The following is a 24,046-nucleotide window of genomic DNA, read 5'->3' on the forward strand; positions in this document are numbered from 1 at the left end:
TCGGACAGAAAACAAGAAAGACGATCAATAAAAGGCAGAATTGAGACGTTATTGTTGGTGTAATGATTATTAATGTCGTTTAATACAAAATGTGCTTATTTATGAAGGAGAACCTGCATGTAAAAATGTTCTTTCACAATACCAGTAAACAAAGAAGCATTTCAGGGTGTTTTTCTGTTTCATGTTTTTTCTGCTTCATGAAAACTTATGAAATGTATGATTACCTCCATATAAGTGATGAGCTGCTTCCCCTGCTGCTTATCATGTTTCCATCATTGTCAATCAAAGACCCTGCGGACTCATTTGGTGGCGGCACCGAACACCAATTTCACCAAGTAAACGGATGTTAGCGGGGTGCTTTTCTAAAAAGCGTCTTCGGTTTGGTTAAAAGTTAAACGTTTAGGCGGACGATTTAGGCGGGAGATTTAGGCGGGAGATTTAGGCGGGAGATTTAGGCAGAAGATGTAGGCTGAAGATGTAGGCAGGAGATTTAGGCGGGAGACTTAGGCAGAAGATATAGGCGAGAGATTTAGGCGGGAGACTTAGGCGGATGATTTAGGTGAGAGATTTAGGCAGAAGATGTAGGCGGGAGATTTAGGCGGCCTCCAGTCCGGTCCGTCGCTGCGACGTCATGGTTACGGATCTCGTCAGTGTTCTACTATGAATAGAATAAGTGTGTAAACTGAGCCGGCCGACTGGGGGGGGAATGAACGTCTCTGCTCGGACAAGCTCCTCCTCCACCCTCAGGAAACCACCGGAATAATCCACAGTCGCAGAAACTACGTCAGACGCACAGTCTGTCAGTTTGTCGTGCTGATTGGAGGACGACCTCACGGGCCGGGTGACTTTGATCTCGATTCTAACAGCGAGGGAGGGGGATCTTTTTTTTCGGGTCACAGCTGCAAACAACTGAACCGAAAGAAGATTATGTCAGGCGGCAGAGAGACAAAACAACTGATCGTTTCTCCCTCTCTCTCTCTCTTTTCTGGGTTGATTGTGTTTCTCACTCGCTTGGGGCGCATGCAGCAACAACAACTTGGGAGTGTGGCGATATCAAGCGGCTGCGATTTGATTTGGATCGCGAGGCAATGAGGCAGAACGATCATATTTACTCTGCAGGCGGTGCAGAGAGGAAACGGGAGGATTTTAATCAGATGCAATGAAACTGGGTTTTTCTTTATGGCCTTTGGTCAGGAAAGAACAAATAGTGAGAAAGGGGGAGAGGGAGGGAGGGAGGGAACTACCGGTTTACTGTTTCTACCTTTCTGCACCGAACCACTTTCCACGGAGCCGTAGTGCAGCCTGCGGCGGGCTGCCATGCGGCGTTTAAGGACGAAGCTGCAATCCGATCTCAGCGAGCTGCCGGCGTTCTGACAGTTCAACTTCTGGAGGCCGTCTGCAAAGGCTGTCTGCACAAGGTCGTCTGCACAAGGCCGTCTGCACAAGGTCGTCTGCACAAGGCTGTCTGCACAAGGCCGTCTGCACAAGGTTTGATGCACACGGCCTTATGCACAAGGTCGTCTGCACAAGACCGTATGCACAAGGTTGTATGCACAAAGCTGTCTTCAGAAGGGCGTCTGCACAAGTCCGTCTGCATACGGCTGTCTGCACAAGATCTGCAAACAAAGAACATGAGGTCCTGGTCTTCGTTCCGCGGCGTCGACTACAAACAATCAGCGCGTTGAGACGCGGATCGCCTGCAGGCGTGAATAGAACCTCTCGGGTCAAAGGTCTCGGAAATAAATATGCAGTCACTATCACTAAAAAGGAGACGTTGCAAAAAACACCCAGCGCAGCTTGTTTGCCGTTTATATTCCTGGACATCCTCTGAGAGAGAAGAGCTTGACTTGTTCAAATTGCGGTTGCAGCAAATATTTCTTTTTTTTCCTCCCTTGTCTGTATTCAGCAAAATTGGGACGTTTTTTCCCCCGTTTGTCTAAATCCTCTAAAGCTCCGAGTCACGAGCAAAAAAAACACCCAGCGTCTCGGAGCTCAGCGTTGAGATGACATCAGCAGCAAAAAGAAGGTTTCCTTCGGTCGGGATCACAGAAACCTTCAATTAGTGATCAAGATCTTGAAAACACACGTGATGAGGACACACAACTGGCGTGGATGGGTCACTGGATGGGCTTCCAGGGGCCCAACGTGGCCCTCAGCTACAACATGAGCCGGTGGTCTCACCGCGAGTCGTTTCTTAAAAGTTTTTAGCGTTTAGTAAATTTAAAACCAAGGACACAGCCGAGGATGTATGGAAAGAGTGAGATTACATCGCCACACTGCGATGATAATAAGCCGCCACCCATTCATCATCAGCGCGGCCAGGAACGCTGAGCTCAGCTAAAGCTCCATTCAATAGAAACAAGACCTTCTTTCTTCTTTCGCTTCTTTTCTGATTCTCCCTCGAGATAAATAAAATAAATGTCCCCCGGCTCGGAAACACGCGGCTTCCCCCGACGGCTGACTGGGTTTGTTCTGGTTATATATATTTATATACATATTTTTATATATTTATATATACATATAAATATATATGGATATATAAATATATATATATAAATACAAATATATATATATAATATATATTTATTTATATATATATATATATATATATATATATACATATATATATATGTATATATATATTTCAAGCCTTTCAAGCTCTTCACACTCGTAGTCTTAAAACACTCCCACACCCCGCAGTAATCTCCTTTTCTTGCCGCCTTTATTTTGAAAAGCTGCACAATGAACTATCGGATAAAATGCGTGTTTTTTTGGGGAGGTTCCCGATCGGAGGAGAGCAGCCGACGTCACGCGGCCGAGGTCTTCATTATCTCCCCAAATCCACCTCGAACGTCGCTGTCGGAGACGATGAGGCCGATCTGTCTGTGTGTGTGTGTGTGTGTGTGTGTGTGTGTGTATGTGTGTGTGTGTGTGTGTTGCTCCATCTCCACACTGACGCCATGAGGAACTCTGAGGAAAGTGACTCGAAGCATTTACTATTATTTCTATTTGTATAGCTTTCCCAGCCGGTGACTTTAAAGTAAGAGAGATTACCTGCAGCGCTAACGGTCAGTGCTAACAGTCAGCGCTAATGGTTAGCGGTTCTTTTACAGTTCTTTACAGTTCTTTACAGATCTTCAACGTTCTCTACTGTTCTTTACGGTTCTTTTACATTTATTTTACAGTTCTTCATGGTTCATTATCATTCTTTAAGGTTCTTTAAGGTTCTTTAACAGTTCTTTAAAGATCTTTTCCCGTTGATTACCGTGATTTTCTCTCGTTTAAATAACGTTTGCTATGTAGCGCCCCAACACTCTGAGTTAGACGAGGCGGTTTAGGTAGAAACGACCCGGCGACACATCGGAGCCTTTTACTCAGAAGGAAACGATGAATTTGTGTGTGAACAATTGTTCACCAGGAACAATGGGCGGACGGCGAGACAAAGGAACCCACCGCTGCTTTCGGTCGGATTAAAAGTCGACTTGACGTGATGAATCACGCCGTTATCGTCCTGAACCGCGCGGCAGATATCGCTGGTAATCTCCACCGAGCCAGAAACTCATCGAGCTCAGAAGACACCTGGAAACTAAGAGAATACAACCGCCGCCGAGCCGCCGAGGTCCTGATTTAAACTCTTCTCTATTTGAGGTTTTTACTGCGTTGGTTTCTCCTCCTGAGACTCAGACCTGTGACTTTAAAACTCGGAGCCACCGGGACGGCCAGGTCCATAAATTCAATCATACATAAATCTGTAATATGCAGTTTAGGTGACGAATAATTACCTCAAAGTTTATTTATTGGATTAAATATGAGTTTACACGACATAATTAAAAGGGAAGTGTGAAGATCAATAAATTGTAGCTGTATCAAAGACGTGTTACCGAGGTTCAGCTTTCATACAGCGACACATTTTATGAATTACTACACAACCGACTGACCGGGAATCAATCACTTGTTATTGAACCACCGGATCAATCAAGACAGAGAATGGATCAGGAGATCCTCGGTGATGTCATAGCTCTGAACCAGAACATGTATCTGGATCACATCTGGAACCGCCAAGATAAAGGTCTGACTTCCTGTGAGGAGCTTTGGGTTGGTTCTGGACTAGTCTCAGTATAGTCCTGGTCCTCTGTAGACCACATTGTAGTCCTGGTCCTCTGTAGACCTTCATCAGTAAACAGACAACCAGAGAGAAGATGGTCTGGTTCTATAGAGTTCTTCTTAAAGCTCCTCATCGGAGCCACCGGGTTGGGTACTCAGAGACACTACCACTTTAGTCCACAGGGGGCAGCAGAACCAACACTACCACTTTAGTCCACAGGGGGCGTCAGAACCAACACTTCTACTTTAGTCCACAGGGGGCAGCAGAACCAACACTACCACTTTAGTCCACAGGGGGCGTCAGAACCAACACTACCACTTTAGTCCACAGGGGGCGTCAGAACCAACACTACCACTTTAGTCCACAGGGGGCGACAGAACCAACACTATCACTTTAGTCCACAGGGGGCATCAGAACCAACACTACCACTTTAGACCACAGGGGGCACCAGATTCAAGATTCAAGATGTTTTATTTGTCACATACACACACAGGGTGTGCAGTGAAATGAAAGTGGCAATGCTCAGCAGGAATGTGCAAGGGCAACAAGTACACACTATTTACAATAAAAAACAACACAATATTTACAGTAAGTGTGTGTGTGTGTGTGTGTGTGTGTGTGTGTGTGTGTGTGTGTGTGTGTGTGTGTGTGTGTGCCTAAGAGGGGCAGTTGTGTGGGTCTATGTGGGGGTCCTGGTGAGGTCGGAGTTCACAATCCTGATGGCCTGAGGAAAGAAACTCCGTCTCAGTCTCTCTGTTCTTGCAGCGTGACTACGGAGGCGCCTGCCTGACCGCAGCAGCTGAAACAGTCTGTTGTTGGGGTGGTGAGGATCCTTCATGATCCTGCCGGCTCTGGTTCTGCACCTCCTGGTGTACAAGTCCTGCAGGGTGGGGAGTGTAGTTCCAATAGTGCGTTCAGCCGAACGCACTACTCTCTGCAGAGCCTTCCTGTCCCGAGCGGAGCAGTTGCCAAACCAGGCTGTGATGCTTCCTGTCAGGACGCCTCTACAGCTCCAGAGTAGAAGGACTGAAGGATCCTCTGGGAAACTTTAAATTTCCTCAGCTGCCTGAGGTGGTAGAGGCGCTGCCTTGCCTTTCTCACCAGAGTGTCTGTGTTCGTTGACCATGTCAGATCCTCGGTGATGTGGACTCCCAGGTATTTATACCCGCTCACCCTCTCCACAGTAGTCCCGTTAATCCCCAGTGGTGAGTACGTCCTCTGTTGTTGTACCCTCCTAAAGTCCACAATCAGCTCCTTAGTTTTGGTGACATTCATGATGAGGCTGTTGTCCCGCACCAGAGTGACAGATCAGCAACTTCCTCCAGGTAGGCCTTCTCGTCGTTGTCGGAGATCAGGCCCACCACCACTGTGTCATCCGCAAACTTGATGATGGTGTTGAGCTGAACCTGGCCACACAGTCATGTGTGTACAGGGAGTACAGTAGGGGCTGAGGACGCAACCCTGGGGATCCTGTGTTCAGGGTGAGGGATTTGGAGGTGTGTCTGCCCACCCTGACCACCTGTGGCCTGGCGGTCAGGAAGTCCAGGATCCAAGCACACAGGGGTGTTCAGTCCCAGCTCAATCAGCTTGCCGGCCAGTCTGGAGGGACTATGGTGTTGAAAGCTGAACTATAATCAATGAACAGCAGTCTCACATAGCCCCCTCTGGCTGTCCAGATGAGAGAGTGTGGTGTGCAGTACCTGGGAGACAGCATCATCTGTGGATCTGTTTGGGCGATAAGCAAACTGCAGCGGGTCCATGGAGGAAGGGAGGAAGGCGCAGATGTAGTCCTTTATCAGCCTCTCAGCATTTCATGACCACCGAGGTGAGGGCCACCGGTCGGTAGTCATTCATACATGCTGGAGAAGCATTCTTGGGCACAGGGACAATAGTGGATCTCTTGAAGCAGGCGGGGACCACGGACTCAGCCAGGAGAGGTTGAATATTGTGGTGAACACTGGAGCTAGCTGATTAGCACAGGTCTTCAGTACTCGCCCAGATATGCCATCTGGACCTGCAGCTTTCCTGGTGTTCACCCTCAACAGAGCCCTCCTCACACTGTGCTCGGTCACAGAGAGTGTGTGTTCATCCCCAGCGGTAGAACTCACCTCGGCTACGCTTAACGGTGTTGTTGTTAGCGGCGAGCTAGCGCTGTTGTTGCTAGCCTCAAACCGTGCATAAAATGAGTTCAGGTCGTCCGCTAGGGATGCGTCGGCACTCACCATAGCGGGGTCTGCTCTGGTAGTCTGTGATAGTCCGTAGCCCCTGCCATAGGCGCCTGGTGTCGCGCTGCTCCATCTGTGATTCCACTCTGTCTCGGTACCTCCTTTTGGCTTCCTTCACCGCCTCCTCAGTCCATAGACCGCTGCCTTGTACTCGTCCATGTTGCCGGATACAAGACCGGAGTTATAGGCAGCAGTACGGGCGTTCACAGCTTCACGGATGGATCCATCAACCCACGGCTTTTGGTTAGGAAAGACCCTAACTTTTACCGTGGGGACGATGGTGTCCGCTAGCGTTGCTATGAGGCTCATTGCTACTCAAGAACTCGCTGACGTCACTGGAACTGGATTGGATCATGTCCCAGTCGACGACACGCAGAGCGTCCTGTAGCTCAGCCTCTGATTGGTCAGACCACCGCATTACGTTCCTCGTCACTACCGCTTCCCGCGCGATCTTTTGTCGGTACTCTGGAAGCAGAAAAATGGCGGCATGGTCTGATTTGCCGAACGGAGGGAGAGCGACAGCCTTGTAGCCTCTCTTGAATGGCGTATAGCAGTGGTCCAACGTTCTTTCCCCTCTGGTAGCACACGTAATGTGCTGGTGAAAGTTCGGCATGACTTTTTTTAGGTTTGCCCTGTTAAAGTCCCCAGCCACCACCACAGCCGTCGGGATACTTGTGCTGATGCCGACATAACACATCATGTAGGTCCGATAGTGCTACGCCGGTGTCCGCTTGTGGTGGTATGTAGACGGCTGTGGTGATGACCGAGCTGAACTCCCGGGAAGGTAGAATGGACGGCATGAGATCGTCAGATGTTCCAGGTTCGGAGCAGGAACGAGAAAGAGTCTTAATGTTCTTGGGGTCGCACCACATGTTGTTAGTCATGAAGCAAACCCTCCACCCTTAGATTTACCAGACTCTTCCGTTCTGTCTGCACGGAAAACAGAGAAGGACTCGGTTGGGCATATGACTCGATCCGCACCAGCGGGTCAGCCATGTTTCCGTCAGACAAAAGATGTTACAGTCCTCATGTCCCGTTGGAATCTGATCCTTGCCCTAACATCATCCATCTTATTTTCCAGAGACTGGACGTTAGCAAGAAGGATGCTGGGCAGAGGTGGACGGTGGGCTTGAACTCTCAGTCTGTTCCGAATTCCGCTCCGCTTTCCTCGATGTTTTCGTGCCTCCCGTAGTAGCGGCTCCACTGTTGTTGATGTGGTTCGCTCGTACGATCTCTGCCGGCCACGCTGGATCGATGGAAAAAGTGGACAAAAACCCTTGTTTTGCGCAAAAGTTTATGTCCAAAAGTGTGCTGTGGTCGTATGCTGTTAGTGCCGATGTGTTTGTGGCAAAGAAAACATTAAAAATAAACACAAAAACTAAAAGAGCGCACAATCTCCGCGGAGCTACCTCGACGGCGTCTGGACACAGTCGCGCCATCTTGACACTACCACTTTAGTCCACAGGGGGCGCCAGAACCAACACTACCACTTTAGTCCACAGGGGGCGCCAGAACCAACACTACCACTTTAGACCACAGGGGGCGCCAGAACCAACACTACCACTTTAGTCCACAGGGGGCACCAGAACCAACACTACCACTTTAGTCCACAGGGGGCGCCAGAACCAACACTACCACTTTAGTCCACAGGGGGCGCCAGAACCAACACTACCACTTTAGTCCACATGGGGCGCCAGAACCAACACTACCACTTTAGTCCACAGGGGGCACCAGAACCAACACTACCACTTTAGTCCACAGGGGGCACCAGAACCAACACTACCACTTTAGTCCACAGGGGGCACCAGAACCAACACTACCACTTTAGACCACAGGGGGCACCAGAACCAACACTACCACTTTAGACCACAGGGGGCACCAGAACCAACACTACCACTTTAGTCCACAGGGGGCGACAGAACCAACACTACCACTTTAGTCCACAGGGGGCACCAGAACCAACACTACCACTTTAGTCCACAGGGGGCACCAGAACCAACACTACCACTTTAGTCCACAGGGGGCACCAGAACCAACACTACCACTTTAGTCCACAGGGGGCACCAGAACCACCACCACATGAATATTCCTCGTAGAATCTTTAATGAGGGTAGTTAAAAATGGCCGGGACATTATTTTATATATATATATATATATATATATATATATATAATCCTCAGTTTGAGCTCTCACAGGAACTTATATCTCAGAAGTTAAACATAATGCTCATCAAGCATCTTTATTTACTTTCTTTCATCCATGAATCTTTATCTGAATCAAAATAACAAACAAACGAACAACAGTCGATGTTTTCCGTCTCGTTCTTCACTTCTACGCGTTCTGTGTTTGTTTCTCGGGCGTGGAGAAGATCTCAGAGCGCTTTCACATGCCGGGGCTGCAGGTGAGAGAGAGGGAGAGAGGGACGGAGAGAGAGAGAGATGGAGAGAGAGAGGGCGAGAGAGAGAGGGAGAGGGCGAGAGAGAGAGAGGGAGAGAGAGAGAGAGAGATGGAGAGAGAGAGAGATACATTTTCACGGTATTGTGGTCTTTGATCTCAAGTTTGCAGCAGCCGGATGGAGGTGTGTGTGTGTGTGTGTGTGTGTGTGTGTGTGTGTGTGTGTGTGTGTGTGTGTGTGTGTGTGTGTGTGTGTGTGTGTGTGTGTGTGTGTGTGTGTGTGTGTGTGTGTGATGGAGATGTGAGGTGGCAGCTGACGGACAGATCTCGTCCGTGTGACATAGCTGGACTGTGACCTCCAATCTGAGAGGCTCAGGGCCTCCTCCTCCTCCTCCTCCTTTTTCCCCCTTTTTTATATTCTGTCTCTTCAGATTATCTCACACTCTGATTCCTGCCAGATCATAACGGGAGAGGGGGGGGGGCATAATTAGCTTTGTACAGCGGCTCCTTCAGGTGCGTCTGATTGGTCCGTCTCTCTTCATTCCACAGCAAACACACAGTGACCAACATACACAGCGGCAAAGATGCCCCTTAGTTTGATGATGTCATCGTTTAATGACATCTTCAAATAATGATGTTCTATCTCTATAAAAAATATATATATATGTATATATATTTTTTTTCTTTCTCAGTAAACATAGTAAACATGAGATTATGTCTCAGTCTCTAGTTTCAAGTCTTCTTCTATACAGCATGATGTCATCATTTATACTTTATGGTCATTTAGAGTCAGACCATAAAGCAGGGGAGGCTTTAGGGGCGGGGCTACAGGGTGATTGACAGGTCTCTATTTCACTTCTCCTCTTCATCATTCATGATCTCAGTGGCTGAAAAAGCCCCTAAATGGACTCTGGGCTCAGAAGCATCTCAGAAGGTGTGTGTGTGTGTGTGTGTGTGTGTGTGTGTGTGTGTGTGTGTGTGTGTGTGTGTGTGTGTGTGTGTGTGTGTGTGTGTGTGTGTGTGTGTGTGTGTGTGTGTGTGTGTGTGTGTAATCTCTAGTGCAGGAGCCACCTTTGGCCCTGAATTCAGAGCAGAACCAGAGTTAATGCCGCCGGTGGACGTTTTCTTCTTCTTCTCTATAATTGAAAGGTCAGCGCCTTAAATGAAAGTTCACTCATCCCTGCAGCTCCGCGCGTGTCAAAATAAGAGCCCGCGTTAAACACACACACACACACACACACACGCACACACCTTCAATATCTCCTTCATTCTCACCTGACTGAAGTCCTCCATTGTTGCTGCAGCCGACGCGCCCTCTCGTGGCCGCAGTGAGTATCTCTCTTCACGCGGTGGGGAACTCTCGCGGCTCACTGCCGCCCCCACGTGGCCGCCGGTGGAAGTGCCTGAGGCGTCCTCCTCTTCCTGAATGGACACTCATCACTAAATGATCTGAAGCTAGAGAAAAAACACAGGACGTTTATATTTTATGAGGTTTTGTGAAAAGACATACAAATGAAAAGTACTTTTTATAGTCTAGAAAATCTTTAATTTCATTCTATTCCTTTCTATAAATACATTTTAAGTACATTTTAATGCAGAAATGGAAGAAAATGCTGTTTTCAACACATTGATTATGGACATTCCTGCTTTTAAAACATATTAATGAATATCTTTTGGGCTTTGGACTGAAAAAACAAGACATTTAAAGACATTTTCATCTTTTTTATGACATTTTGTAGAGTATTAATTAATCCTTTAACCTATAAATGAATCGGCAGATTCATTAATAATGCTATTGGTCTTGGTTGCAGCCCTGAATCTGAAGCAGATATTTTGGTATAATTTTTGCCATTTATCCTTCGTTAACTTCGAGCTTTAAATAAAAACAAAATTGCCATTTATACACAAAACTATTTAGATAGTTACAAGCAAACTAGTTATGAAATTAGCCGAGAAGTAAAAAATTATTCATGAATAATTGCACGAATGCAAAGCGGTCACAACAAAATGAAACGGCAACGTGAATAAACTAAAAGAATCAAACATTTAATTGAAGCTTTGTTTTTGTCCTGAAACCATTTTTATCTCATTATTTATTTTTTCCATTTTGGACTTGAATTCATAAGCCAAATGAGGGCCGGCGGCGGAACATCAACCTCAAATAAAAATAATAATACAAACATGAGATACAACAATTATTAAACTGAGCCATCCATTTATTTCTTTTACTTGAAAATGACACATTATGGAAAGAGAGAGGGCCGCCACAGATTATGTGTGATGATAAATATTTAAATCTAAATATTTTTAATAATGCACAAATATTCCACAAATAATTATGCTTAAATAATTTTAAGATGTACATTTTATTGTTAAACTATCATTCTACTTCTATAATAAAGTGTAATTAATTCAAATATATATATATTTATTTGTATATATTATATTGTTGTGCAGCCACAGATAAGACAAAGGAGTCGCCCCCTGGTGGTCAGGAGAGAGAATGCAGCTTTAACACATGAAGGATAGACTTCTATACAACCAGAGGAGTCGCCCCCTGGTGGTCAGGAGAGAGAATGCAGCTTTAACACATGAAGGATAGACTTCTATACAACCAGAGGAGTCGCCCCCTGGTGGTCAGGAGAGAGAATGCAGCTTTAACACATGAAGGATAGACTTCTATACAACCAGAGGAGTCACCCCCTGGTGGTCAGGAGAGAGAATGCAGCTTTAACACATGAAGCATAGACTTCTATACAACCAGAGGAGTTGCCCCCTGGTGTTCAGGAGAGAGAATGCAGCTTTAACACATGAAGCATATACTTCTATACAACCAGAGGAGTCGCCCCCTGGTGGTCAGGAGAGATAATGCAGCTCGGTTGTTCACCACTGATTAAATAATCTCGATGGAAGAGACAATAAACTACAAACTGTGCGGAATCTTTTTATTCTGTTGAATGAAAAATAAAACTAAGTTTTGTACATGGCAAAGAAGGAAATATACTTCTGTTTTTTTCCCTTCAACAAGAACCACACGAGCCAAAATAAAAAAATAAAATTCAAAAAGCAACATCTTGAAATAAAAGATCTCAAAAGTCTGTTTTGCCCCTCAGCTGCTCTTCAGCCTCTTGGCGTCTTCGGCGTGCGTCGCCGCCCCCTGCTGGTGTCTTTTAGCGCCGCGGCTCACGTCGTCCTCGGGAGCCATCAACCCCTCGGAGCCGCCTCCCCCTCTCGGCTGCCTCAGCTCCCTCTTCTCCCGCCTTCCCTCCATCTCGCCGATCTCCTCGGCGAAGAGGGTCTTGAGGGCGGGGATGAGAAGGGGGAGGGTCTTGAAGTCCCCGAAGCGAATCTGGAGAGGAAATGGAGGAAATTACCGGGAGGGTTACCCCGAGTTACGGGCGGCGGCGGCGTCCCGCGACTCACCCTCATGTGGTCGAAGGAGATCCCGACGCGGTCGTCGAAGTCCTCGCTGAAGAGCGGGATCTTGGCGTAGCGCTGGCTGAAGTGGTTCAGCACGATGAAGTCGGCGTTCATCCTCAAGCCGACGCCGATGGCCTGCGAGGTCGTGCTGTCCGGGGAAAAGGCATCAAAGACGTTAGGCGCGAAGACAGAGTCTCACTCTGGCGCGGAAAAAAAAAAAAAGAGAGATATTTTAAATACGCGTTAGAAGAGCTTTTGTTCTCTCGGTTGGTTCACCTGTGTCTTTTCTCCACGGCTTCCTCCTCCAGGCCGTCCTCCAGCGTGGCCTCGTGGATCAGGAGCGTGGCGTTCTTTCCTGCAAACAACAACAACAAAAGTCAACGAGAGCCCTGAATCACAGAGAAGCACTCACGGCCTCTTCCCCCCGTTTAGTCCGAAACTAGAAGCATTACGGAGCGCCTGGTTTATTATTGAGAGGCGTTCGATGACCGCCTAAGAAGCTGGGGATTATTGAAACCGACCCACGCGCACGAAGGCGTCGCAGGGCATGGTGTCGCCGGAGAACGCCAGCTTCCAGCCGGACCGGTGGGTGAAGCTGCAGGCGTAGGCGTTCCTGCAGTGATGCACGATGCACGTCTGGAACTGACACACACACACACACACACACATTAAAAAGAAAGTATAATTTTTACATTTAAAAAGAGGATGCAGTGTTTTAAACGCACCTCCTCCAAGTCGTTCTTCTTCAGCAGCTCTTGGATCAACGACTTTGTTCTCTGCTTCGGCGTCTCACCGCCGTCCACCAGCACTTTGTTCGGGATGAAGCTGAAAAATAAACACGTGTTAAAGCTGCATTCTCTCTCCTGACCACCAGGGGGCGACTCCTCTGGTTGTATAGAAGTATATGCTTCACGTGTTAAAGCTGCATTCTTTCTCCTGACCACCAGGGGGCGACTCCTCTGGTTGTATAGAAGTCTATGCTTCATGTGTTAACGCTGCATTATCTCTCCTGACCACCAGGGGGCGACTCCTCTGGTTGTATAGAAGTCTAAACTTCATGTGTTAGCGCTGCATTCTCTCTCCTGACCACCAGGGGCGACTCCTCTGGTTGTATAGAAGTCTATACTTCATGTGTTAGCGCTGCATTCCCTCTCCTGACCACCAGGGGGCGACTCCTCTGGTTGTATAGAAGTCTATGCTTACGTGACGTGGTGGAGGATCTCCTCACAGTAGTCGTGGTACTGGTTGAGCCACGTCATGATCTGGACCGGCGCCACCAGGTGGACCGGGCTGAACGCCACGCCCAGCGTCGCCTAGGAGACAAACAATGACAACATCATCATCATTATTATTATTAGCAACTTAGAAACATTAAAGAGTCGTTAAAGTGAAAATGCATGACATTAAAAATAGAAAAATGTATTAAAAGATTGATTTATGAATAGAGAATAAATGAGGTAACCCGGGTAACGCCGCCTGTGGTTTAATTACTTTAACATAAATAACACGATAATTAATATATTTCACAATCAGCGGCTCAACGGTGACTGAGGACATTAACCTTCAAAACTAATTATTAATATAACACAAACACATACAGAGGAATCAGGTTGAGGATTCATCTCACCAGAGCTCGCTCCCTCTGGTAGAGCAACATCAGCAGACCCTGAGAGGAAGAGGAGGAGGAGGAGAACAAGAAGAAGAACAAGAAAGAGAAGAAGAGAAAGGAGGAGAACAAGGAGAACGAGTAAATAAATAGAAGTGTTTCCTCTCATTGAATCCAAGATGGCGGCCGGCGGCGCCCACCGTGTGGTGGTCGGCGTGCATGTGAGAGATGAAGACGGTGGAGATCTTGGCCAGTGCGGCGTCCACGCCGTCGCCGTAGTGACGGCACAGCTGGCCGAAGGTTCCCTCGCCGCAGTCCAGCAGCAGCGACTGAGACGGGCTGAAAACAAACAAACAACATGAAGGAGAAAGAGGTTGTGGGCGTGGCTTATAAACTGGACCAATAAGAGCCTTGTGTTCAGTGTTCAGGGAAAACGAGAACAAAGAGTGAAGTAAACAAGTGTTTCCTCAGGCTGAGGAGCCTCCGGCGCTCTACCTGATGTTCACCAGCGTGCCGCTGACGTTCCGGATCTTCATGGGCAGAGCGGAGCCGGTTCCCAGGAACACCACCTCAGGGTGCTTCTGTGCTGCTTTCACTGCAGTCGGAAAAAGGAGAATCCTCTCATTAAAAGTGAGAAACACTTTGACGGATATATTTATTTATATATATATATAAATAAATGAGCATCCACTTAAAAGTAAGAAACATTTTGAAAGATACATGTTAATATATATATATTATTTTATTTATATATAGTTTTTTTTTGTATATATATGTGTAAATGAATATATTTAAACAATTAAAAGATATGTATATCAACAAAATAAATAAAATATATATATTTTATTTTGGAAGAAGAGGAGGAAACTCAACCAGGAAGCTCGGCGGCGTTGGTGGAGCAGATCTTTCTGCACTTGTCCACTTCTTCCAGGAAGTTGGGGACCTCTAACGCCTCCTTCACAAACTCCTCCACGTTGCAGGAGGTGACGGCCTCCCTGAGGAGAGAGAGAGGGAGAGAGAGAGAGGACCACGAGGAGTCCGTTCAATGAACCTCGACAGGAACCAGAAACCCAGACGCTTACAAGACGAGGTAAACAAAGAGAAGAAGAAAGAGAGGAAGAAGAAGAAGACGACTCACCTCTGCCACTCCATTACGGGTCGGAGCTGGAACTTGAGACAACACTCGGCTCTGACGGTCGGGACGGGCAGAGCAGCCGGAGCCTCCTGGGGATGAAGATGGAGGGGTTATGAGAGAGAGAGTGTGTGTGTGTGTGTGTGTATATGTATATGTGTGTGTGTCTTGTTAAAGGGAAAGTGAGATAAATGATCTATTGATAAGTTATTTCATTTTCGATGACATTTCTGGATCTTTTTACAATTAATGTAAAAAGCAGGAAACTAATTATCTGACTCTTTATTAGTATATATTATTATAATATTATTTTTAAATAAAAGCATGGGATCAATACCGTTGATCTGCAGGCTTTGAGCTCGGGGAAGATGTCGGGGTGGATCACGTTCAGCTGGGCCTGGATCTTGTGGCTCCTGACGTTGTGGACCGTCTGGACCCGTTCATTCAGGACCAGGTGTTGTGTGGTGGAGGGAAACCTGCAAGACACACACACACACACACACACACTTAAAAGCCAGAGTCTCTCAGGATTCTGGGTTCAAAATATATATAAATATTATAAAAATATTTTGTGTATATATATATTTTTTATATTAATATATATATTATATATATATATATGTTTTTTAAAGATATATATATATATAGTATATGTAGTCCAGGTAGGTACGGACCTCTCCATCCAGCTCTTGTACTGATCCGTGGACAGAACGGACTCTGGGGTCAAGTGGACCACCAGCGCAGCCGCGTCCTCTGTCGCCCCCTGCTGGTACCTATAAGACATGACGTGCTCAACTTTAATACTTTTTATCACAGAAAGAGAAACGTCCGTTTAAAAGAAATTAACGTCACAGGACTTGAACAGAATTAGTGATGTTTGGGATGAAAATATATATATATATATATATATATATATATATTAAAAACATGTATATATATGTATTTATTAGGGCTGTCAGCGTTAACGCGTTAATCTATGCGATTAATATGGCCGCGTTAACGTACAAAAATATTTTAACGCAACTTTGTTGACTTCCGGTGTGCGTTGGAGTTGTTGCACTCCTGTGAGTGTCTAACCGCGGCAGTCGGCCTCCTTCCTCCGGTCTGCTCCTCGATATTCACAGAGGAGCAGAGGGCGACGTGTCGGTGCCGCGGGGCGGAAGGTGCAGGGGACTTTCTTTTTTTTTCTCCGCCAAGATGTGCGCGCAGACGCGCCGGCATGGAGCTCTGCGGCGCGCGAGACGGAGAGCCGAGAAGAGTGACCGACACTAGAGACAGAATGACATGCTGCTGTAGAGACGACCAACAACAGACGTTTAGTTTAATAAAAGAACAAAGACGTCTTGAAGGAAATAACCGTACATTACTTCTGCTGTAATCTGGCGTGATAGAGAACATGACAGGGGGGCGGGGCCTCACCCTGATAGAATGGTGGGGGAAACACTGGGATGTGTCACATGCAAAAGCCTTTAAAAGGTGAATTTACATGTTTTTGTAAAATCGAGAAAATGAGCCCAGACTCCAGAGGGTTAACATTACATATTTGTCAGTTTACCAAGGCCACTGGTTCTGCTGCTGTTCAGTGTTAAAGATGACAGGACCAATCTAATACACCTTTTCTTACTAATCTGAATGTTTCACTGAAGAAACAATTTATCATCCACAATATTAAATACCTCACTGACACTTTATAGGTAGGAGCCTCTTTGAAAACACAGCTCTGTGTGAAGTTTTGTCTTTAAAAAAGAATACAATTAAACAAGTGTCTAAAATACACGCTGTCTGGAGGGATTACTCGTTCATTTAGAAGATTTAGTCTTTCGAAGAAAAAAACCCTTTTAATCGCGATTAATTAATCGCAATTTCAAAATGTGCGATTAATTAGTTAATTTTTTTTAATCGATTGACAGCCCTAGTATTTATACATCGATATGTCTAAAAATAAATATATATATGAATAAATAAAGAAATCTATATTTATATATTCTAAAAATAAACCTATATATATATATATACACACACACATTAATATATATATATATTCTCTTTTTTAAAATGTATATATATTTTGATATATAAATATATATACTTAAAAAAATATAAAAATATTTAAAAAAAAGAATATATATATATATATATATATATTGGAAAAAAACATATTTATAAAAAAGATTAATTTGGTAGAAGTGGAGAATGTTTCTCACACTTTTTGTCTCAATTAGTTTGATGTGTTCACTCCATGGATCAGGCCTTTGTGTGTTAATAATAATATAATATACCTGCTCAGCTCCTGATTGGTGCAAACCGCCTCGACAAACTCCTCCGACGGACACTCCACGATGATGAAGACTGGTCCTGGATCAGTGGGGGTGCAGACCTGCTCCGGGTGGATCTACGGGGCGCCGGCCGGAGGACATTTAATCTCAAGAAGTGAAATATGAATAAAATAAGACGGCTGGAGGACGCACCTCTTTGCCTTCGTACGTGATACTTTTCCCGCCCTTCAGCGCTCCGATGAGCGGCCCGATGGCCGCGGTGCCCCTGGAGGAAGAACAGTGAACTACATTTAAAATGGAGTTTAAGAACTGCAGATTTATTATAATGATCACACTAAAATCCAACACTGAGCATCATGCGGTCTCCAGCTCATCCACCGCTGTGTGAGGAGCTTCATGAAGCGGGACACTTTTATTTGGGGTTAAATCAATAACACAAAATTAATTAGTTGCAATTACATAAAAGGTTGGTACTGAAATTATGACTATTAAAAATATATGTATATATAAAAATTCTAAGAATTATTAGACACAAAGATCCACTCACACGGGCAGACCGAGAGCCCTCGCTTGAGCCACCAGGAAGTTTCCTCTCTTGGGATGAAGCTGTAGAAGGAGGAGGAGAAGAAGGAGAAGAAGAAGGAGGAGAAGAACAAGGATAAGAAGGAGAAGATGAAGAAGGAGGAGAAGAGAAGAAGTAGGAAAAGAAAGAGAAGAAGGAGGAGAAGAAGGAGAAGGTCAGTCACAAATTGTGAAACATCTCAAACATCTAAAGTTTAAATATCTTAAAAGTTTCTCACTTTGCAAACGAAGGAAACGACCAACGAATTATCTCGAGTTGTTCTCCGTCCGTCTCCTGCAGGATGATAAACAACAACAAGTCACTGAAAACACTTAACTACTCTCTCATTCCCACTGTGCAATGCATTGTGGGACAACGGTAACAGTAACACCACGGATGATTACCTCTGTCAGTTGGTGACTCACGGCTGTTGCCGTGGAGACCGTCTCTCCCGGGGGAGGCGGGGCTACGAGGGGGGCTGCTCCGGCCCGACTCGGGGGACAGCTTCCTGCCGCCGGGCTTCGAGGCAGCTGAGAGTGAACACACAAAAAAAGAGCGAGCTGAAGAAAACAACAACAACAACAACCGCAGTTTGAGAAAATACTTTTTACAATTTTATTTTAAACTCACCGAATATCGGCACCTGGTGAACGGTCATCGTCTCGTCGACGTACGACTCCTCGGTGTACGGTCGGACCGCTGGGAGTGTGCGACACATCATCATCATCATCATCATAACTGATATCACACAGAGAAATATTTTTTTTAAATACATACACAGCTTGATCTCTTCCAGCGGGCCAGAAAACGACTTGATGGCGTTCAGATAATCCACCTTGGATTTAAAATGTTAAATATTATTTACTATGTAAATACTTTATTTAAATATGCAACTACGATATTTCATATGCAACTGCAGTATTTAATATGTAAATTTGGTGCAGAGTATGTAAATACATTTTTGAATATGTATGTAATTAAGTATTGAATATGCAAATACAGGATGTAAAATGTAAATACAGTATTTAATATGTAAATAATCTTTAATATGTGAATACAGTATTTAATACAAAAATACAGTATTTAATATGCAAATGCAGTATTTACATATAAAATTCAGTATTTAATATGCAAATACAGTGTCTAATGTATAAATGCTATGTGAGGTTGATTTCTCACCAGCTGTGGAGGTCCAGAGAGAACGCACTCTGGAACACCGGTGTCCTTCAGGGTTAATATCATCCCTGCAGAGGAAAACATTTCAAATCTATTCAGCCGGGGTTTCGATGATAAATGGCTTCACCGAGATTATTTTATTCACTTTTTTGTATTTAGATTGAAACGTCTCTTTGATATTTTATTAAAAACACGATTACTCAGCAGCACGAAGAATAAAAAGCACAAAAAGATCTTCAGCGACTTTCATTTGTTTCCCGTTGCTTTCAGAAAACAATTAAAAAACCTCTTTTTATTACAAAAATCTGTTTATAACTACTTATTTCACTTTAGCGTGGTATTTGTATGCAGTGAGCTTGTTTTTATGGACGTTTTTTTGCAGGATGTTTCGCAGTGCAAACACTTTTAAATGTTTATATTTAAGCTGTGGTGTTGCCGCTCTGTTTCATCGTCACCGACCCGATAGACCTCCCACGTTCTCCCAGCTCAGCCGGGTCAGGAAGATGTTGTCCAGCCGAGCCGCTTTCAGTCTGCCGGAGGAAAACAAACGAGGACGTTAAAGTAACATTATGTAACAATTGTACCTTCAAATAACAGCTTGAAAAAAATTGTGCAGCTACAATGACTTTTAATATGGCGATTTGCATCTCCGCCATCGGGGGTCTGTGGGGAAATAACTCCGCTATGTAGGATTCTGGAGCCGCCCGCTCCGGGGCGGATGTACTTCGACCTGCTTTCTGGCAGTGATTACGCAATGTCATATAGTGCCACTCCACGCTCGCAGCTACAGTATAAGGGAAGCTTTTTTATGTAGCTTTTTGGTGTTGTCAACAATATTGTATTCGATCACACGTACTCCACATTCAAACATTTAGAAAACAACGTATATAGGCTGAAAACGCCATCGGTATTTCATCTAAACTAAATGTTGTCATTCTTTTGGTTATGTTGTTTCATTCGCCCTTAGCAACTCAATCAAGGGGAAAAGGTACAATACGCAAAAAAAAGGGAATGGGCGGATCTGCGAATTCTGGTGTTAACTCTCTGCTCAAATGGTCGTAAAAGAAAAACACAGTCGATATGCGGAAACCCAAATGTTATTATATTAAATCAAATTCAATGCATCTGCAAGCCCCCAAAATGAACACATCCACTACAAACAATCAAACCCACTCAAAACGAAGTATAATCCCCGGATCCCGACAGTCCCCAAAGTCTTTGCAGTCCCCCAAAACAAAAGTAAATGACTGCACGCACCCCCCCCCCCCAAAAGCCGACAAACAGCTGACCGGCCAGGCGGAAACGTGGGGAGGCGCCGCGTTCAATCCCCGCGCTCCTTTACCCTAGTCCGGTCGGTGCTGGGCCAGTTCACAGTGTTCCTGCGCAGTCTTCGTATTAGTGATCCCGCCCGTTGGTATAAATCCAAAAAATAAACAGTCGCCGGATTGCTGCCGATCTGAGTCCACTCACAAGGCCGCCGCCTGTCAGCGCGCTCCAAACAAAAAAACTTGCGTCACCTCCCCCCTCGTCACCTTTTATAACCCGTGACACGTACAAATAATAACAATAATTATAATTATAATACAGGACAACACATGATCCCAACTCAATACAAGTGTATGCGAGGCTGCATCTATCGTAACTGGGTATTTACGACACTGAAGTAAACGTTAAATACCTCAAAAACTGAAGGGGGCGCTAAAAGGGAAAAACTACATAATGGGGCTTTAATGTCCATCAGCGAGGATTTCAAAACAATAACAACTATAAACACACGTGCATTGGAAACCTTAAACCAGCTCACTTGTGTTCCTGCATGAGTCTCTGTGTTCCTTCTCCACAGTTGAACAGATATCTGCAGCAGGAAAGGAGGAGAAATTAAACAACAATTAAAACAGTTTCACTTTGTGTTGGATAACGACATTTTCTTTAGGTATAATCATAATAGAATGTAAAATAGTGTGTGGGTGTATATTTATTAGTTATATATATATAAATAAATCTATAAATAAATATTAGTGCTGTGAAAAATAACGCGTTAACTCGGTTAATTAAATTACAGGATTAACTAGTTATTTTCTTTTAACGCATTTAACGCATGCGCAGAATGAGCTTCCAATCCGTCTGTTGTTGGTCGTCTCTCCAGCAGCGTGTCATTCTGTCTCTACGTGTCGCGTTAACACAACTCCGATCTCCGTCTCGCGCGCCGCAGAGCTCGGATGCCGGGGCGAAAGAAAGTCACTTGCACCCCCTCCCCCCCCGTCAACAACTCTTCTATCGGCTCCGATGCTGGCGCGCGCACTGGTGAGCAATGCAGGGCTCTCAAGTGTCACGCATTGAGCGTGAGACTCACGCATTTCGGTCTTAACTCACGCACTCCCGCCACACATCGGGTTTCTCACGCTGAAAAAAACTCTTGGCTCTTTAATGTTTTAATGCAGGGGTGCTCAATATGTCGATCGCGGTCGCCGCAGAGTTCCGATGCCGGTCTGCGCGCATCGGGACGGAGCAAAGAAAAGTCGCTAGCACCCCCCCCCCCCCCTCCCGTCAACAACTCTTCTCGGAGCTCTTGCCTGTCTTGAGAGCCTGTAAATGTATATATGTGATTAATCATGATTAATCCACAGAAACCTGTGATTAACCTGATTAAAAATTTTAATCGTTTCACAGCCCTAATAAATATACATAGATAAATAAATTTATATAAATAAACATACATATGTATTTATTTATTTATAAATGTGTGTATGTATATATATATATATATAAATATGTCTAAAAAATAAAATTATTGAATTTGTTGATTTTATTTACATCTTTTGTGCTAGAAAAGCTTAAAAATTCACTTTAAAAAGTGCTTTAATTTGCTTCGCGTGTCATTTAACCGAGGAACACCTAAAGGCATCTTAATATAATAATAACTTTATTTATATAGCACCTTTAAAAACAATGTTTTCAAAGTGCTCTACAGAGAGTCAAAGCAAAACCCTTAAGGACTTACGGAAGTTGTTTTCTGTGGATCATCTATAAATAATCTTTCATTTAAAATGAACCAGATGATGTCATCAGGGTCATGTGATGTGTGCTGTGTTTAAAGACGTCTAGTTGCACTATGGACCACCCTCTCCACCACCTCCTACAGGGACAGAGGAGGACTTTCTCCAGACGTCTCCTCACGCTCCGCTGCCACAAGGACAGATACAGGAGAACATTCCTGCCGACGACTATGAGGCTCTACAACAGATCACCTCTTGCCAGATCCTTGTGCAATAACTGTAATAATAACTTCATATTTACACTATGTTGATCTGCACTTCACACATTTCATTAATTTACACTACACACATACTACACATTTCATTTCCATTTACACTACACACATACTTTGCATTTTGCACACTGTCTATATTTAATATTTAATTTAATTTTACACTGCAGTCATTAGTATTGTGTATGCATATATGTTGTATATATATATTATATTTTGTATTTTATATTTTACTTTGTATACTTTACACAGTCATGGTATTATATTTGTTTGTGTGTGCGTATATATATATACATATGTTTCATTTTATAAACATATATATACTTCATTTTGTATTTTATATTTTACTTGTATACATCTATATCTTTCATCCCTGTTTTTTATATTTTATATTTTATTCTCGTGTGTTTAGTTTATTGGTGCTGCTACTGTGACGACAAATTTCCCCTTGGGGATTAATAAAGTATATATCTATCTATCTATCTATGTGAAGCGTAGAAATCCATCCAGCTTCACCATTGTATATATTTTGGATTTGCACCGTACTGTATATTTTGATTATTTTAATTCCCATAAGGTTTCCCTCTTTATGACTGACTCGTGGATCACTGGGACAGGAGTGTATTGTCTTGACCTATAGTGCCATCTCTTCATGAAAAGAGGACTTTAATTTAACCTGCTACACTTAGCACCTCACACAATGCATGGAACGTAAAGCCCCTTTTTTCAAAATAAAAGCACGGTGCGTCGCGTACCGGTTGTACTCGGAGAAGACGTAGAGGGACGCGGCGTTGTCTCTGCTGCCGGCGCCGACCACCTGCAGGAACACCGTGGACGGCCCGTGGACGTCGCCTCGCCTGCCCCGGTTCTCTTTGGTCTTCACCCGGCGCAGCGGCTCCTTGTGCTTGGCCTTCTTCGGACCCGGCGGCGGCCTCGTCTCCGGGGCGTTACACTCGTTAGCGGCCATCGTTCGGGGAAACTGGAAGACAGTCCGGCGAGGAGGAAAACAGCAGCTCGTGACAGCCGGAGAAGGAGCCGCAGAGAGAGCTCTGCTTTTACTATACAGACGTGTGAAGGACCGGAGCTTCAAACGGACCGTATTCATAATAAATACGATATAATAATTTGAATAAACAGCACCGATTAGTAACGTAACGCTTGTTGGTACATTTCCACGCTTATTTTAAAAAAGTTACCGAGGTTAAATGAATGTGCTGAGAGCACATTCAGCCAGATTCTAGAGGTTGGTTCACACATGGGACACCGCTTCCGGCATCTAATGATGACGTAGAGGGGGCTTGACGCCCATTGGTTGGTGGGGTCAATATTTACCAGGTCTGTGGACCAATCGCAGCGGCGCTTTAAGGGAAGAAGGCGGGGATAGCTCCACTATCATACTGCAGTGGTGCAGTTTAATGCCACCATCATTGCATATAATATATATATATTAAATATATACATATGTATATATATATACATATACATATGTGTCTATCTATATATTTGTCTATATATATATTTATATATATTACGGTTGTGGTAATATCCATATTGATAGTTTTTATTTTAGTTTTTTTAAGCTTCGACAACATGTTTTGACTTTTTATGCCAATAAATTAATAAATGAAATATTTAAAGGAATTAGCGGCAAAGAAATTAATAAATCTTACACTTCATTCCTACGGTCTAAGCCCCTTAAAATATAAGTAAACACTAACAAGCTTCTGAGAAACTTCCCCAAACTAGTGCTAAAAAACTACTACTGCTCTATAGATAATTAATTATACATCATTAAAAGCCAGATATTACCATTCAGATATAAAATCCTGAGACATTATGTAGGAGGTGGTGCCATCTCGTGGTGAGGTTGCAGAATGCATCA

General features: G+C 44.4%; 1 protein-coding gene across 1 annotated transcript; it reads right to left on the bottom strand.

The window, feature by feature from the left end:
* Positions 1–11,655: 11,655 nt before the first annotated feature.
* On the bottom strand, positions 11,656–23,556 carry elac2 (elaC ribonuclease Z 2). Its single transcript, XM_056406709.1, has 24 exons — positions 22,920–23,556; positions 20,701–20,751; positions 19,356–19,426; positions 18,900–18,964; positions 18,498–18,555; positions 18,351–18,419; positions 18,125–18,250; positions 17,959–18,014; positions 17,706–17,764; positions 17,351–17,423; positions 17,162–17,274; positions 15,557–15,655; positions 15,220–15,358; positions 14,889–14,974; positions 14,624–14,745; positions 14,246–14,345; positions 13,951–14,089; positions 13,772–13,810; positions 13,348–13,457; positions 12,870–12,969; positions 12,666–12,786; positions 12,421–12,499; positions 12,148–12,292; positions 11,656–12,073 (listed from the first exon to the last, which is right to left on the bottom strand). Exons 1-24 carry the CDS (start codon positions 23,267–23,269, stop codon positions 11,834–11,836), a joined length of 2,610 nt encoding a protein of 869 aa, XP_056262684.1. The 5' UTR covers positions 23,270–23,556; the 3' UTR covers positions 11,656–11,833.
* Positions 23,557–24,046: the final 490 nt, after the last annotated feature.

Source organism: Pseudoliparis swirei, chromosome 23 (assembly GCF_029220125.1).
Source record: "Pseudoliparis swirei isolate HS2019 ecotype Mariana Trench chromosome 23, NWPU_hadal_v1, whole genome shotgun sequence".
Lineage (NCBI taxonomy): Eukaryota > Metazoa > Chordata > Actinopteri > Perciformes > Liparidae > Pseudoliparis > Pseudoliparis swirei.